The sequence below is a fragment of the Pteropus vampyrus genome, unplaced genomic scaffold (assembly GCF_000151845.1).
Source record: "Pteropus vampyrus isolate Shadow unplaced genomic scaffold, Pvam_2.0 Scaffold128, whole genome shotgun sequence".
NCBI classification, from domain to species: Eukaryota; Metazoa; Chordata; class Mammalia; order Chiroptera; family Pteropodidae; genus Pteropus; species Pteropus vampyrus.
The window spans coordinates 2262097-2278556 of record NW_011888909.1 but is presented as its reverse complement, the minus strand read 5'-3'; the positions used below and the strand labels follow the sequence as shown (position 1 = coordinate 2278556).

The following is a 16460-nucleotide window of genomic DNA, read 5'->3' as shown; positions in this document are numbered from 1 at the left end:
GGTGGAGTGGGAGATGACTCAGGTGGAGCCCAGCAGTATTCCTGAGTTGAGAAGATAGAGATGATAATCAAAGGAAACCAAGGCAGCTGGAACAGGCAAAGCAGAGGATGGAAGAGATAAGAACTTCATAGAGAACCATGAAACCTGAAGAAGGTTCCCCCCAAGTCTTTACCTCTCCATACCAGCACATCCGTGGGAGGAAAGCACACGTGATAAAGGGGAAAACCACTGAAAAGGGGCAGGTAGAACAGTCCTCAGGGCTTGCACAGGGCACAGAATAGTTGATACTTCCACCAGCCAGAGTGGGTAAACCTTGTAATACAACAGGACCCAAGCAGAGTATCTAGTACTAGGGAAAAATTAGCTTTAGACTACAAGTTGTTTCTACTTTTTCTTTCATCTTTTAATAATGTTATTACAAAAAGTGTGACTTTTAATAATTAATAAGCAATGCAAACAGTATTTTGTAGACTGACAGGATTGTTAAAGCTCTAACTTTTTTTTCACATTATTTCTATTGTGGTAAAATATATATATATACAGAGTTTGTATATATATATATATACAGAGTTTGACATTTTAACCATTAAAGTGTACAATTCAGTGATATTAATTACAGTCGCAATTTGTGTAAAACTATTTCATCAGCCCAAAGAGAAACTCTATAACTATAAGGCAATAACTCCCCCATTCCCACCTTCAGTCCCTAGAAGTTCCTATTCTGCTTTCTGGTCTCTTAGAACTTATGTAGTCTAGATACCTCATTGGAAGTGGAATCGTACAATATTTGTCTTTTTTTGCATCTAGCTTCTTTCACTTAGCATAATCAAGGTTCATCTGTGTTATAACATGCATGAGAACTTCACTCCTTTTTATGGCTAAATAATATTCCACTGTCCATATATACCACTGTTTATCCATCCAGCTATTGATGGAGTCTTGTGGTGTTTCCATCTTGTAGTTACTATAAATAATGCTGGAATGAACACCAGCTTATAAGTGTCTGAGTACCTGTTTTCAATTTGTTTCAGTATATACCTAAAAGTAGAATTGGTAGAGATATAGTATTTCTGTATTTAGCATTTTGAGGAACTGCCAACCTATTTTCCACAGCAGCTGCACCATTTTACATTCTCACCAGCATGAACGAAGGTTCTGATTTCTCCATATCTTTGCCAATATTTGTTGTATCATTTAAAAAAAAATTATGGCTATCTTAGTAGATATAAAATGATATTTCATTATGGTTTATATTTGCATTTCCCTAATGACTAATGATGATGAGCATTTTTCATATACTTACTGGACAACTGCACAAATGTCTATTCAAGTCATTTGTCAATTTTTGAATAGGGTTGTTTATTATTGTTTAGTTGTAGGAATTTTTTACATAACTAGATATTAAACATTTATCAGTTATACAACTTGCAAATATTTTCTCACAATCTGTAGGTTTTCTTTTCACCTTCTTGATAATACCCTTTGATTCACAAAACGTTTTAATTTTGATGTAGTTCAATTTATCTGTTTTCCTTTTTGTTGCTCATGCTTTTGGTGTCATATCTAAGAACTCACTGCCAAATTCAAGGTCATAAATATTTACTCATATGTTTTCTTCTAAGAGTTTTATGGTTTTAGTGCTTACATCTAGGTCATTGATTCATTTTGAGTTAATTTTTATACATGATGTGATACAGAGGTCCAACTTCATTCTTTTGCATGGGGAAATCCAGTTGTCCAGCACCATCTGTTGAAGAGAAAATTCTTTCCCAATTGAAAGGACTTGGCACTCATGTCAAAAAGCACTTGGCCAGAGATGTATGGGTCTATTTACAGACTCTCAATTCTATTCCATTTCTCTGTATAAGTCTATCCTGATGCCATTGCCATACTATTTTGATCACTGTAGCTTTGTAGTAAGTTTTGAAATCAGAAAGTATAAGTCTCTTAATTTTGTTCTTCTGTTTCGATGTTGTGTTTTCTGCTAGCGGCCTCATGCCATTCCATATAAAACTGAGTATCTGCTTTTCCATATCTGCAAAAAAGACTTAGAATTTTCATAGGCATTGCACTGAATCTGTGAAGTGCTTTGGGTTGTATTGACATCTTAACAATATTAAATCTTCCTGTACATAAACGTGGGATATCATTTGTAATTTCTTTTGCTCTAATGTAAAGTAAGTTGAGGACAATCAGTCAAAAGATCTCAATGACTATACAATATCGTGCTCTTATCACCTGACCTAATAGGGCTTTCATTTCTCCAGGCTATGATGAAATCCTGATTACCTAATCTGGAATAATTTCCAGGGTCAATAAGATCTTGTACGAAAAGCAAAACAATATCTCAGAAGCACAGCTACTTTAGTATTAAGTATTGATATTAACAACATAGGTAAGAAATATTGTTATAGTTTTATTATAATTTATAGTTCCATCACAAAATTCATGAAACATAAACACAGAGAAATATTCTTATACACAGACATACTCATATTCACAGCAAACACTGAATTAGTATTTATTTAAGTATGTAATTGATATTATTCAATATTAAAAGGGTAGAGTATTATCTATAACTAAGATATTAAAAGTACCATAGAAAAAATTATACTTTGTTTATTCTACTTAATTCTTGCAAGAATTAGATGTTTCATACATCAAATCTCACCCTAAATCTCACAAACTTTCCTGAGGAGTATAGGAAGGTTAATTGTTTTGAGGTTGTCCACTTTGGCTGATGGAGCAACGGATAGAAGATTATTACAGGGATGACTCAATGTGCTGCAAAAAGTCTACAAACTTTTACGCTTATGGACAACTCTCAGTAAAAAACATTTTGAGCACATTCTGAAGATATGTGTTTATAAATTACATACATGACTACTTCATGCTTATTAAATGGGTTTTTAGCAAAGTTAATTTTTTAGACAAAATAACAAATAAGTACTAATATAATAAAGACAACTGTTTTAGAGTATTAAAAAAAAAGACAAAATGGGTTTTGCTCATCTCCCAGTTGTAGCACTGCCTACTCATTTGTAACACGATATCATCACTTCTGTTTGTAATTTGTTGTTTCTAAGGCGACAAGTACTCACACCTACCTTATAATTAGTTAAAACACATTTTAGATCAAAACTAGAAAATGGAATGACCCTTGGATGTATAGTCTGGTGCTTCTGTTGGAATTTTTTTTTTTTTTTTTTTTTTAATACTTACATCACTGAGCCTTTCCCGAGAGCTGCTCCTGTGGAAGCCCTTGGATTCTCCACTGGCACTTTCACTGTCACTGTCCCTGCAGCTGTTCTGTCCAGGCTTGAGCTAAAGGTAAAAGAAAAGAGTAAGGAAAAGAGTCAGTGGTCTCCTCACCAGATGGTTTCTTTGCCCCTGTTCTTTAAGCCTTGTCAAAAGTGAGTAGTTTAAGGTCCTGATGTTTAACATTCTTCTCGGTTTCTGAATAGTGCCAGGAAGGCTGCCATAGAAAAAACACAGATATAGATAAGAGAGTGATGAGCAAGTCTTAAATAAACACTCAAAAAGTCTAACAAAGGTTCATAAATCTTGGTAAGTAATCTTCTCTCAGATTTTTCCTGTTTCAATTGTGATTTTTTTGGTCAAAAATAAAAAGACCCGAAACACTAAATAAACTAAAATGAGATTACACCAACTGCGACCTATTTCTTCTGTTCTCTTCTGAAAAAAAGAAACAATGAAATAGAACAAAAAACAAGGTTTCCTTATCGTAGGACAAAATGAATAGATGCTGGATGTTATTCTTTAACCACTGGTAAGACACTTAACGATCCTGTTTGTCAAAACAACATTCTGGAGGTCTCCTGCCAGATATTTGTAAGTAACCAGGTTTAGACCTACAGTTTAAGTAAACTAAGCCAGCACTCATTCGACAAATAGTATTAAGTCCCACATTTGGGCCTGGTAGTGAGCACTGGAGATGTGGTGCTAAAGAAAAGAAAACAAAGAAAAAAAAACAAAGAAAAAAAAACTAACCAAAAACCAAAAGCCTCTCATCTTACAAAGCTTACATTTTAGCAGTTTCTACACATTTACTCAGCCATGATTTTCATGTTCAGGATGTTGTGCACATTAACCCAGCTCTGATTTTCCATTAAAAATGAACAAACACAAAATTGCAAACATAAGTCTATGTGAGATTGAGTCACGCACAAATGGAAGATTAGTCTATCTGCGATGTCATCAACAACCACATTTGCAGAGACCCCAAGCAATTCAATGCAGGTTACAAGAGATAGCCCCTTTACAATGTTCTCAATCTAGCAAATGAAAGACAGTAAAAGACAAACAAGTATAACTGAAGAGGATTGTCACTCAAAAGGCTAATCAGCTCTTTGTTTTACTTCTGTAAATATGCTACATAGACTCATCTTCTCTTTTGCTTATTCTAAGCAACAAATATAACTGCCTGTACCCCCAGCAACTTCCATGCTTTGTAACTTTGTAACTGCCTGCAACCTATAGCAACTCCCACTCTTTGTAACCATCTGAGGACAAATTAACCAATCAGCCCATGCCAAATAAGTTCTGTATAAGGAATGTTGCAGCTGAGCTCCTGGTCCAGATCTTCAGAGAGCTAGCTCCTCTGGGACCCCGGAGTAATAAACTTGAATTCTCCAACTCTGAGTGCTGCTTGATTTCTCGCAGGTCTGATTTTTGCATCTTTTCTGCAACATAACAACACAAAGAAACATATGCTAACAGAAAACCAAAAAGTAGCCATGATAGTCAGAAGAGAAGTGATTTCTGAAGCCCTGGATTTTAAAAGCAGATTGACTTTTGGTTGTGAACACATAATGCAATACACAGATGATGGATTATTAAATTGTACATTTAAAACGTATATAATTTTATTAACCAAGGTAACCCCAATAAATTTAATTTAAAAATTAATAAATAAAAGCGACTGAGCGCATATGGCTGAGAGGAAAGAGACACTCCAGATGGAAGAAAGGCAGAAAGCAAAGTCAGTGAAAGCAACTTGTGAGGAAATGATTAGGGTCTTCTCAGAAACAAGTTCCTTTGGGGAGGAAATATGAAGAAATATTAAAGAGAGATATATGGATTGAAACAGGAAATTCTCAAACAAAACACAAGCCCATGGGCAGGAGGGAACTTTAGAGAGCAGAACAGGTAATATAGGTAGCAACTTTTGCCCACAGGTTTTCATGTGGCTCTAGGGCCACAGTGCAAGATGAACCAAGATGAATGGACAATGAATCTGTACTAGTATTTCTTGTACCTTTAATGTGCCTTTTTAAAGACTACAGTTCAGACCCCACTTTTGATTATACAAGCTAATCAGCTACTTCCAGGTCCCCACTATGTAGAACATTCTTTTTTGTTTTCAATCTGTCTACAAATCCACTTTTATCACTTTCTTCTAAAATCCCACTCTGTAGAAGTCTTCTCTAATGGAACCTCCCCCCAAATGAAGCTAATTTTACTTTGTATCCTCCTGAGCCCTTAAGTACTTAGTTTCCTCCTAAATTACTGCTAAACCTGCTAATTCTCAATTAATTCAGATGCAAGCTATATGAGCCTTTTCTTATTACTATGAAATAAAAAGTTCAGAATATTCTCATTCTCAAGTTTTCATTTTTATATTTATAATAAAGGGGGGATTTAATATAAAATGAACATCACTGTCTTTCAATTTCTTGATTATGGCATATCCATTTCTGCCCTCCACTTTTTCACACTAGCTTTCCTCTGTCTGGAATGCTCATTCTCACCTTCTCTGTGCTTTTCATGTCAAAATTTTGTTAAAGCTCAGATAGTACATCCTGCAGTATGGTCTCTGAAGAGCTCTGCCTATGTTTTTTTAACATATGCCCTCATAGTTAGCTAGTGTTATCACTCTTCATTAAATGCCTTTGATAATTATCATATGTTTTCAAGTTTAAAACAGCCTACTGTTATATGTATTTGTCCTGACGATAAAATCTGTATATGGAGTAGGGTCCCTAATTCATGACCAATGTCAGAAATCTTATCCAACTGGGTCTCTGAGTTAAGTAAAGGTGGATAAAGAAACAAATACAGCCAATGATGTGCTCAGAATTAGGCACAAGATATAGGACGAAAATAAACCCATGTCTCTACTGTCTACTGCTCACTTCATTTTAATTCTTAGTGCACATTTAGATGTTTACATTTAACATGGAAATAATGAGTCTGCAGTATGTTTAGTACCTCCAAAGAACCTATTTTGAATACATTTGTTGTACCTGACTGCATTCACAAAGAAAGAACTCTTAAAAGGTGATACTTGGTCAAGAGACGTTTATCAAAACTCAGTCCTTCAATTTAGATGAGAAATAAACATCCAGGAGGGACTTAAGGATATAAGGGCGTGAAGAAGTTTCCTAATATCTAACTGGCTTAGCAAAATCTGAACTTTGTCTTTGGGTCTTTTTCCATGTTTCTTCATGGAAGGAAATGACTTCAACAAAGCCCAAGGAGATTCTCCAGTGGCCCTGATATAAATTGTCTGACTAAGTGCTGGCTAAGGGCAAAAGCCAAGAAAGGCAGAGCAAGTAACTTGCTAGCCTTCCTTGTGCCCTGCCGGCAAAAGCACTTCGGCAAATTTTCTCCAGAGAGCCTTACATAAAATCCACCCCTCCACTACCCCTTTTTCCTCCAAAGCCAGGCTCAAGTTTAAAGGAAACTTAGGATTTTAAGCTGTCAGACAGCTCAATATTTCAAAGTAATGGATTGACTACAGTAAGTACTAAAGCTAAACCACAGGATTTCAGGCAAAAGAAGTATTCATTCCTAATCCCAAGAATACAGTTAAAACTGGCATTTTCAGCCACATCCAATGGATCATTTGGGGTAGCATAACTAACTCAGAAGTTGTAATCCTTCACCTGAAATTCCCAGCTATTGCCTACAACCAAGAGACAATACAAAGGCCAGGTGCTGGCTTAAACATTTAAGGACCTAAGGAAAATTGATCTGCTTACATTGATTTCTCCTAGCATCCACGGCAGCTGTTACAATAAAACTTTTGCTCTGATGCAATGTGATTTCTTACTACATCAGCCTGTAGATACTTCAGGACCTCGTTTATTTAAAAATTACTGTAATTTACTTTCTAGTACCAGAAGTTTCTTCCCATTAGAATATTATATTTTCAGTCATTGGAATTAAAACAAAACAGACGAATTGAAAGGACATTGGTATCTAACATGAATGGCGATAATTCTATCAATAAGATAAACATCTTTTTTAAAATTTAAGAAGCCATTTCAATTGTTATTAGATTCCACTATTGACAATATATTCTCCAATTTCTCAAACTGTGATCTCATTACAGACTTAACTATTATCAATGGCTAATTAGGAAAATAACAATTCATGGTTTTATCACTACTAATAAACATATAACAAAGTGCCATCACCCTGGACTAAGTGAAAGTGGAGTCATTCTGTGCACATCTGCCAAGGTTTGACAGCCAGGCTATGCCATTCTAATCGGCTTGAGTATGAAGAATTCCAACAAGATGCTAGCTGCTCAGCAGGTGTCATTAACTCTTCAAAACAAAATTCATAGAAGGATAAAGTATGTTGAGAAGATATTTATGCTTGGAACTCGAAATGAATGATGTGAATTATGCAGTGCAATCCAGAAGAGCATCCAAAAGTCATCTCCTACCACAGATTTGGTTCCTCAAAGCAACATAAATCCTATCTCAGACTGCTGAGTTCTCCGATAGGGATCTAAATGAACTCTATACAAGGTTTTTTAAACGTGTCAATAAGCAAAGAATCGTCTTTCATTCAATGAAATTTTGTAATACACCTTCAAAGCAGCAAGTATTTAATCTTATAAAAATGTTTTGTTTTTTTTTAAAAATAACTGTCCACAAATGGAGGAAGTTTCATAGATTGGGTGGCACATGTACTATTTTATTCCTGAGGCTTTAAAAGGTATTTCAGATGAGATACACAGAACCAAACTAAAGAAAATGAAAAAACTGGCATATCAAAATGAGCTAACAGGAAATAACTATTATAAATGACAAAGTTGAATAGAAAAAAACATTGTTAGTTATTAAAAAAACATGTTAGTTATAAAAGACTCCTAAATTAAAAAGATAAAAGATAAAATATTATAAATAAATGGTTAGATGAAATCATGTTAAAGATAGTAACTTTATAGTGATAAAAGGTACAATCTTTACCTTTTACATTTCTGTATTTTAAACTAAAGAAATAAGTTGTAAACCCTGATAGGCCAGTATATAAGGTAAAAAATATTTTAAGTAATAAAAGAAATCAACAGAAGCTAGGATATTTTAGCATCCTACTAAACAGGGATCAAGAAAACAAAACACTATGAAAGGACTTAAAGGTTAAAAAACTCAGTCTGACTTAGGCAAAATACAGTAAATACTGGTAACTTGCAGAGACCACAACTTTTAAAGCATCCGTGGGACATTACCACCAATTGAAGATGTATTAAGTCACAAAAAAGATCAGAATAAATTTCAAATCGTAGAAGTTACATAAGCAGCCTTCTCTCTGATGAAAATTAATGAAGATATTTTAATCTAAATAGCCATATCACCTAGAGATTTTTTTAAATCCTTTTAAAAGCTATTTTAAAAGTTTTTCTCCACAATTATAATTGAGTCAAAGAGAAAATCACAAATACACCATCTGTATTTAAAAACTGAAAATTAAAAACATGTAAGTTAAAAAACAGGACCCATAAAATCTATGAGAGGTTAATTCATTTATTTTCTATTAAATGGAAAATAATAGAAATAAATCGCCTAATTTAGAGATCAAAAAAGACAAAAAGATATAAGATAAAGCAACTATAGGAAAAATTATAGCAACAAAATTCTAAAACTGAGAACTACATAATGAATTGGGAAATTAAAATATTGTACAATTAATAGAGTAAAATTAGGAGCAAAACCTGCAAAGAGATAAAAGAAACCTCTTATAAATCTAAGAATAAAAAATGATGCAAATCAAAACCAAAAATGGAAATAATGAGATACCATTATGTAATCATAATGTGGTTATATATGTGATTATCATTTTAAAATATGCACATTTATATATTAAAATTATAAAATATAATAGGCACATTTCTAAATTGTAGTAGTAAACATTATCCTTTGGTGGTATTATCAAAATCATAATTGAATAGTTTTAAAGTTTTTTTTAATTTTAACAAAATTTGATTCATATACAAAACTAATCTGTGCCCAAAACTGATAATAATGAAAAAAAAAAGGAAAAATATGGAATGATATTCTTAGTTAAAAGAGCTGCAAAAAAATCTGATGACATATAATAATTTGAATTAAAAATAAAATCTAACAGAATTTTTTCACAAGAATATGAGTCCAACAGTTTGCAAGTGGGCACAAAGGAAATTTCTGAGGTGATGGCAAAGTTCTAAAATTGGAATATGGTAATGGTTGCCAACTCTACAAATTTACTAAAACTCATTAAATTATACACTTACAATGAGTGGATTTTACGCTATGTGACTTATATTTCAATAAAAAGAAAAAGATCCCATCAGTTTAATCCCTTACTCCAGAAAGAGTCAGGTTTCTGTTAAGGACTTACCTGATTAGACCAGGCTCACTTTCTTAAAGTCAACTGTGCTATGTAAAAATCTAATCATGGGAGTAATCAGGGACGAGTACCTTGAGAGCCATCTTGGGATTCTGCCTACCACAGGGGATTTACAAAGACAAGAAAAGATGAATTGCCTCTCCTTTTTGTGATAAATTCATGTATTATAAAATGACTCTGATAGAATTAGGAAAGTTTTATTGGTGGAAACTAAGATAGGGTTCATGAATATGCCTGGACTTTTAAGTGTCACTTATATGTGTCAGCGATGTTTCCAAATAAACACTTGAGGTGTTGCACAGATAATAGTTTGAAAATTTGAAACTATTGAAGCACTTCCATTTGCCAAGCACGTATATTATTCAAGATTTAATGAGGTTCAGTGGATTTCATAGCAGTAGGAAAAAACTGAACGCTAAAGTTAATAAAATAAAGAGAAGAAAATAAGCCAAGATCAATCCGATGAGGAAAAAAGACAAGATAAATCTAACTACATAGTCATGAACATAAACGAGAAGCAATTAAGGCAATCAAGAACAATCTGACCAACTCTGATATCTTTCCAATAGACACACTCAACCCAGATAATAGAACTTACTATTCTACGGCTTATCAAGAGAATTAATACTCTACTCTCTATGATTTGGCCAAGAGGCTATTTATTATGCTATTATTTCTTCATAACTTAATAATGCAAGGAGAAGAGAATGGGAGTGTAAAAAAGCAATGCTTGATACATAACTAACATCTCTATCTACAACTTGGCTACTATTTCTAGGTTGAATTATGGTGAGAAAAGGCATGATAACATACCTGACTTTTATTCTTTAACAAAAATGAAGCCGAAACTACAGAGGAGAAAGGGATATACAAGAATGATATTAAAGAGAAAAAGCCTGAATGAACAGAAGGTGTTTGGCATTCCTCGGATTTGACTGTGGACTACAAGATAAATCTGTTTTCAAATAGGCTCCGAAATTCATACACAATACACATACACAATGCAAAAATAATTTGATGAAGAAATGTTTGACTGCTTTGGTACAGTTTCTGAGATTTTTGATTATTAAAAAGAAACTCTGAGACAATATTATTTGGTTGGCAAGGATGAATACATAAAAATAACAAATACACAAAACTTACATTTTTCTATAAGAAAACGTTTTTAAACAACTTTTTATATGGCCTGGCATTCTTTAAAATAACCATCACCCTCCAACATAAAATACTTTATAGTCTTTTGTTTTTCCCATTCTACCATTAAAAAATGGCCAATTGTAATCTGAGTAAGGAAATATGTAAGACAAGTCTGGCACACTTATTATTCTAGAAACACCATGTCAGAGGGACTTGGGAACCAATTTTAAGTGTTCCCGCTAACCAAAGATGGGACAATTTGAGTATCAATATCATAGTAACACAATAAGTTGAAGCATATTCAACATGTTTAAATATACAAGTATACAATTATAAGAAAACCAATAAATGAACAAATACTTCATTGGTTACCTTTGGAAAACCTTCTGGAAATGAAAAAAATAAACAAAGAATCAAGCATCAGTATCTCCTAAAATTATAAAAAAGAGAGAAAAGCAGATAACATACGCCTCCTAATGTAAGAATAAGCCTGTGTGTGTATGTGGAGGTGGGGTAGGGATACAGAAGAAACAAGATTATCCATGCCTTAATTGCTGAAGTTGGATAATAAGAACATGAGGGTTTATTTCACTATTATCTGTATTTGCATATACATTTTAAATTTACCATAATAACAAGTTTTAAAATCTTACTTCCAGAAAAGGTATGTTCTTCTCTAATCCATATACTTACTGGCTATTCATTTTAATTGAAAGATTATGATCATCTAGAATTAGTTATAATATTACTTTACGAAATCACTTTAGTTGCAAGCTATCAAAAATCTTAAGATATGAATTTTGACAACAAACTTCTTTCCAACTTGCCTCTTCCCATTTCAAATCCAATCAAAAACTCTCATGAAGGCTAAGGGTCCATCTCCATCCATGAGTATCTTAATGTCTTAGGTGGTTCAGGCTACCATAACAAAATACCACAGCCTGGTGGCTTATACAAGAGAAATTTCCTCACAGTTCTGGAAGCTAGAAGTACAAGATCAAGGTGCCAGCACAGTCAGTGTCTAGTGACAACTCGCTCACTGGCTTGCAGACTCATAGGAAGGGGAGAGAGAACTGGGACTTGTGTCTCTTCTTATAAAAGGACATTAATACTATCAGGGCCCTACTCTTATGACCTCATTCAACACTAATTACTTCCTTACCCCAAATATATGTGAATTTGAATTGAAGGTGGGGGTTGGGAGCACGATTCAGTCTATAGCATTTAGCAACCTGTATATCACTAAACTTAGTATCAACTGGCTACTATTTCATACTAGGTAGGCTACATTACTTCCATGAGGACAAAAATAAACTAGATTATTAGCAAGCACTACATTTACACTTTTTTGAAAAGCCACAGATATTTCATAGGTGGGACAGGTCTTACAAATGCATGTTCTAGAATACTTAAGATTCCTATCTTAGACTAAATGGTGCCCACCCAAAACTCCTATGCTGAAACCCTAACTTCCATTACTTTAGAATGTGACTGAACTTGGAGTGAAGGACTTTAAAAAGGTAAGTGAGTTGAAATGAGCTCATTAGGATGGACCCAAATCCAATCTGAGTGGTGTCCTTCTAAGAGCAGGAAACTGAAATGTAGGGAGAGACACCAAAAATGCACATGCACAGAGAAAAGGCCACATGAGAGCACAGTGAGAAGGCAGCCAACTACAAGGCAAAGAGAGAGGCCCTAAGAGAAGCCAAACCTACCAACATCTTCATCTTGGACTTTGAGCCTCCATAACTATGACAAAATAAATTTCTGTTTCTTAAGCTACCAACTCTGTGGTATTTTGTTTTGGCAGCTCTAGAAAACGAATATAATCCTTTCCTTAAGGGTACAAACATCCTGGTCATTATTGTTCCCATCTTAGAAGAGAAGACAAGGAATCAAGGCAAAACAAAGAAACCCAGCTGTCTTTCCATTTCTTTCATTCCGTTTACAAAAAATTCTTGAAAACATTTTATTCAGCATCTCTAATTCTTCTCCTCCCATTCTCTGTTTAACCTGGTCTCGTGAGGCTTTTGTCCCCCCACATGCATGAAATTGCTCCTGTCAAACTCAACAACAGGCCATCAAAAGCATATGCAGAACTTGGGGAAAGAGACCCCAAAACTTGTGTCTCAATAGTTAAAGATGTAAATCAAGCTAATGTAGTGTTACATGAATGCATCTTATTCTCAGATCTTGCTTAAATGAATGCTCATAAAGACAACGGAAACCAGATTTTAATTTAGAGTTCTGTATTCCTTGAAGTTTCTTGATGGAATGTGACAGTGCAGAAGAGTCAAGCCCTGGCCTACTGTTCTCTTCCCATCTATAGTTTTGTCCCACATCTCAAGAAGCCTCACCTGCACATGTGATAACATCCCAGCCCAACCTCCAGACTCCATCCACATCTCCCACTTTATCCTCCTCCCACTTGCAGTGCCCCCAATTCAGTCTTGGGCATATGTGCTGCTGTGGTGAAGTCTGCTCTCAGGACGATGAACTAGGAAAACGGATACCGAAAGCCAAACTGAGGATATCTGGGCTAGGAACTGGAGTTCCAGATAATCAGTAGTATGGTACAGAATGGGAGTAGTGAGCTCCAAGTGGGCATGTCCTTGGCCTTTTGAATTCTTCCATTCTGTGAAGGGGCATGGCTTAGAGAGGACCAGAGTGGGATCCAGGGCAAAAAGACCCCTTGCTTGGCTTTAAAGGCAGTACCAGATCATTAACAAGCTACAAATGTGAGACACAGTGGTCACTGTCAAGCCCCACCTTACTGATCTATCTACTAGGACCATCTGATACAAGTGATCACTCCTCATCTTTGAAGCACTTGCTTCACTCCTGCTTTTCCTCAGACCTTTCTGGTGATTCCTTATCAGTCTCCTGTTAAGTATGGTGGACATCCTCCCAACTCTTAAAAGTTAGGTTCTCCAGGGCTCAGTCCTTGGATCTCTTCTTTTTCTCTGTCTATATTCACTACCCATGATAACCTCATCTAGCATGAGATGAGCATAATTTCATGCTTTTAAATACTACGTATGTGCTGATGATGCCTAACTTATATCTTTAGCCCCAATCTCTTTCCAAAATTTCAGTCTTCTAATCAAGCTGCATCTTACAATTTCACATAGATGACTAAAAGCAATATTCTCAATGTTTCCAATTGTTATTAATAGCAACTTCACCCTTCCAACTGCTTAGGCAAAAATCTTCTTCCCCTCTACAGTTACCGCTCTGCTCAGTGCTACCATTGTCCCTTGCTTGGGTCATGACAATAACCTTCCCATCTGATCTGCCTGCTTGTGCTCTTGCCTGCTATATCCATGCATCTTCCCAGGGGCGAGAATGATCTTATAAAAATGTAAGTCAATGTCCTTATTCTCAAAATCTTTCAGAATCTCTCCTTCAGAGTAAAGACCAAGTTCTTTAGAATGGCCTAACAACAAGGTAGCCCCCACTCATCTGGTTTCCCCATTATTTCTTTAACTCGTTTTCTACTACTCTTTCTTGCTCACTCTGTAACAATTTTATTCGCTTCATTACTGTTCCTAAAATAAGCCAGGCATGTTCTCACCTCAGGGCCTTTGCACTTGCTGTACTGTCTATCTGAAATGTTCAGCCCTCAGAAGGCATAAGGCTTACTATTGCCCTTCTTTAGATCTTTATTTAAATGTCACTTTCTCAATGAGGACTTCCTTGATTATCCTACTTATAATTGTAACCCTGCCTCTACTTAATATGTTGCAATGTAGTATATATCTTACTTATTTTATTTGTTCTCTTTTTTCCTCCAAACTCCTAACCCCTCGACCACACCACTACTAAATTATAAGCTGCATGAGAAGCAGGATTTTTATGTTTTGTTAAATGTTATATCTGCAGATTCTAAAACAGTCCCTAGAATTTATTAGATGCTCAATAAATTGTGTTTATTTAATCAGTATGCATTAACTTTTAAGGTCTACAACACGCAAGTCAGACTTTAAAATCTCCCACAGAATGGCCCTTGGAGCTATTAACAAAGTGTGACTGCATTATAAAAAGCTAGTCTTCTAAAATTGGCCAATACAGAGAGTTCAAAAGCTTAGTTGTAGCATGAAAAGCTGCATGTACACTAGTGTACTTGTGGGCTTTGTGATCATACAAAAATTAGCCATTCTTCAAAAAGTGCTATTGCTAATTTTGTTCCTGAAACAGTGATCATAGGTAATTTAAGATATTTTAGATTATAAAATGAAAAATGGCATATAATTAGTTAGTTTAATAACTCTTCATCCTGGCATTTGAGAATGTTAAAAGTACTTGTTCAGCAAAAGGTCAAAAACCACTAGCAAGAGAAGTTAATAGCTCTCTTAGTATTATACATGCTTATTGATGAGATTGCCACTTTTAAGTAATTTGGATAATATGAAGCATTTAAAAATCCTATGTATTTTACCTTCTAACAAGTGCTTTAAAAAGTCCTTGTTTTTAAAAACCGATCCAGCAAAAACCTTTTTCCAACATATTGCATACAAAGATAGAAATGTTTAAACATGTGTACTACTAAACATAATTTATAAAAGAAACCTAATTGGTTATAGAAATAAATATATTCTTCTGAGTAAATTTTTAAAAAGAAAGTACTTTCTAGGGAGGTAATATGTTTGTTTGTTTGTTTTAGGCAAGACAACCCTTGGTTGACCTCACAGATTGCAAGGACCTTGTCAACTTACAATTCCTTATTTATTTATTTATTATTTATTTATTTTTTAAGTCTATGGCACCTGGTCTCCCTAGGTGGCCTCCCATCCAATTACTAACCAGGCCCAACCCTGCTTAGCTTCTGAGATCAGAGAGGACTGGGTTTGTTCAGGGTAGCATGGCTGCAGATGGTATGTTTGTTTTTTTTCCACATCGTAAAGTAATGGTTTCTGCGGCCTCCAGTACCAGCACACTCCACTGGAAACAGGAGCACTAGCTGAATTAAAGGTCCCTACATCCTACATTGTCCTACATTGCTTATTTGCATCATCTGCCTGACCTTTGAGGAACCTGAATCAGAAACTCAGGCTTTCCAACAAATTTTACTATGATATAGCAGGTGATTTTCACGTGGCTCCAGATGTTTTAAAGTTATGAAGTCTTTCTTATTTTTAACCTGGGCAAAATAGATTAGGAGGTGGGATAATCCAATTTTGATTGAAGGGCAGGTGAGGTAAAGACAGCTTACACAGAAAACCATAAATTTCCCAACTATAAGAAATTCTTGGTCTAAACACGTGGCATTTTTCCAAGACACAGAACGATTCAAATATATAGTTTATAATTCTTGGCATGATTTTAGCTGATTTACATAAATTAGTAAAAAAGAACTTGACAGTTTTTTTAACTAAACTCAGAGATGAGAAGATAACTACTACTAGGCTTCTTAGAAACATAAATTGGGATCCACGCAAAGGTAGATTAGTTTTCTCCATTGTTATGTGTGTGTGTGTGTGTGTGTGTGTGTGTGTGTGTGTGTGTGTGTGTGTGACAGTTAACTAGAGATAAGATGACACAAGCTGAGGCTTTCAATTAGAGCATAAGAATTTAAACACACCAATGTTTGACTATCAACATAGAGGCAAAGGCTAGTAAATGAAGAGTTTGCTCCTGGCTCTTGCAGCTATAGTGCTGACATATACTCTCCATCACACCCA

The 16460-nt window shown here is 34.9% G+C and overlaps 1 protein-coding gene across 12 annotated transcripts in view; it reads right to left on the bottom strand.

Annotated features, from left to right (window-relative positions):
• The window catches only part of AUTS2 (AUTS2, activator of transcription and developmental regulator), a 1087944-nt gene that overhangs the window by 613375 nt on the left and 458109 nt on the right, over positions 1–16460 (bottom strand). For all 12 annotated transcript variants that reach the window (XM_023534624.1, XM_023534625.1, XM_023534622.1 and 9 more), the window contains exon 3: positions 3223–3324. In XM_023534624.1, coding sequence (XP_023390392.1) covers positions 3223–3324 — 102 coding nt within the window. The remainder of the gene's footprint in view (positions 1–3222; positions 3325–16460) is intronic.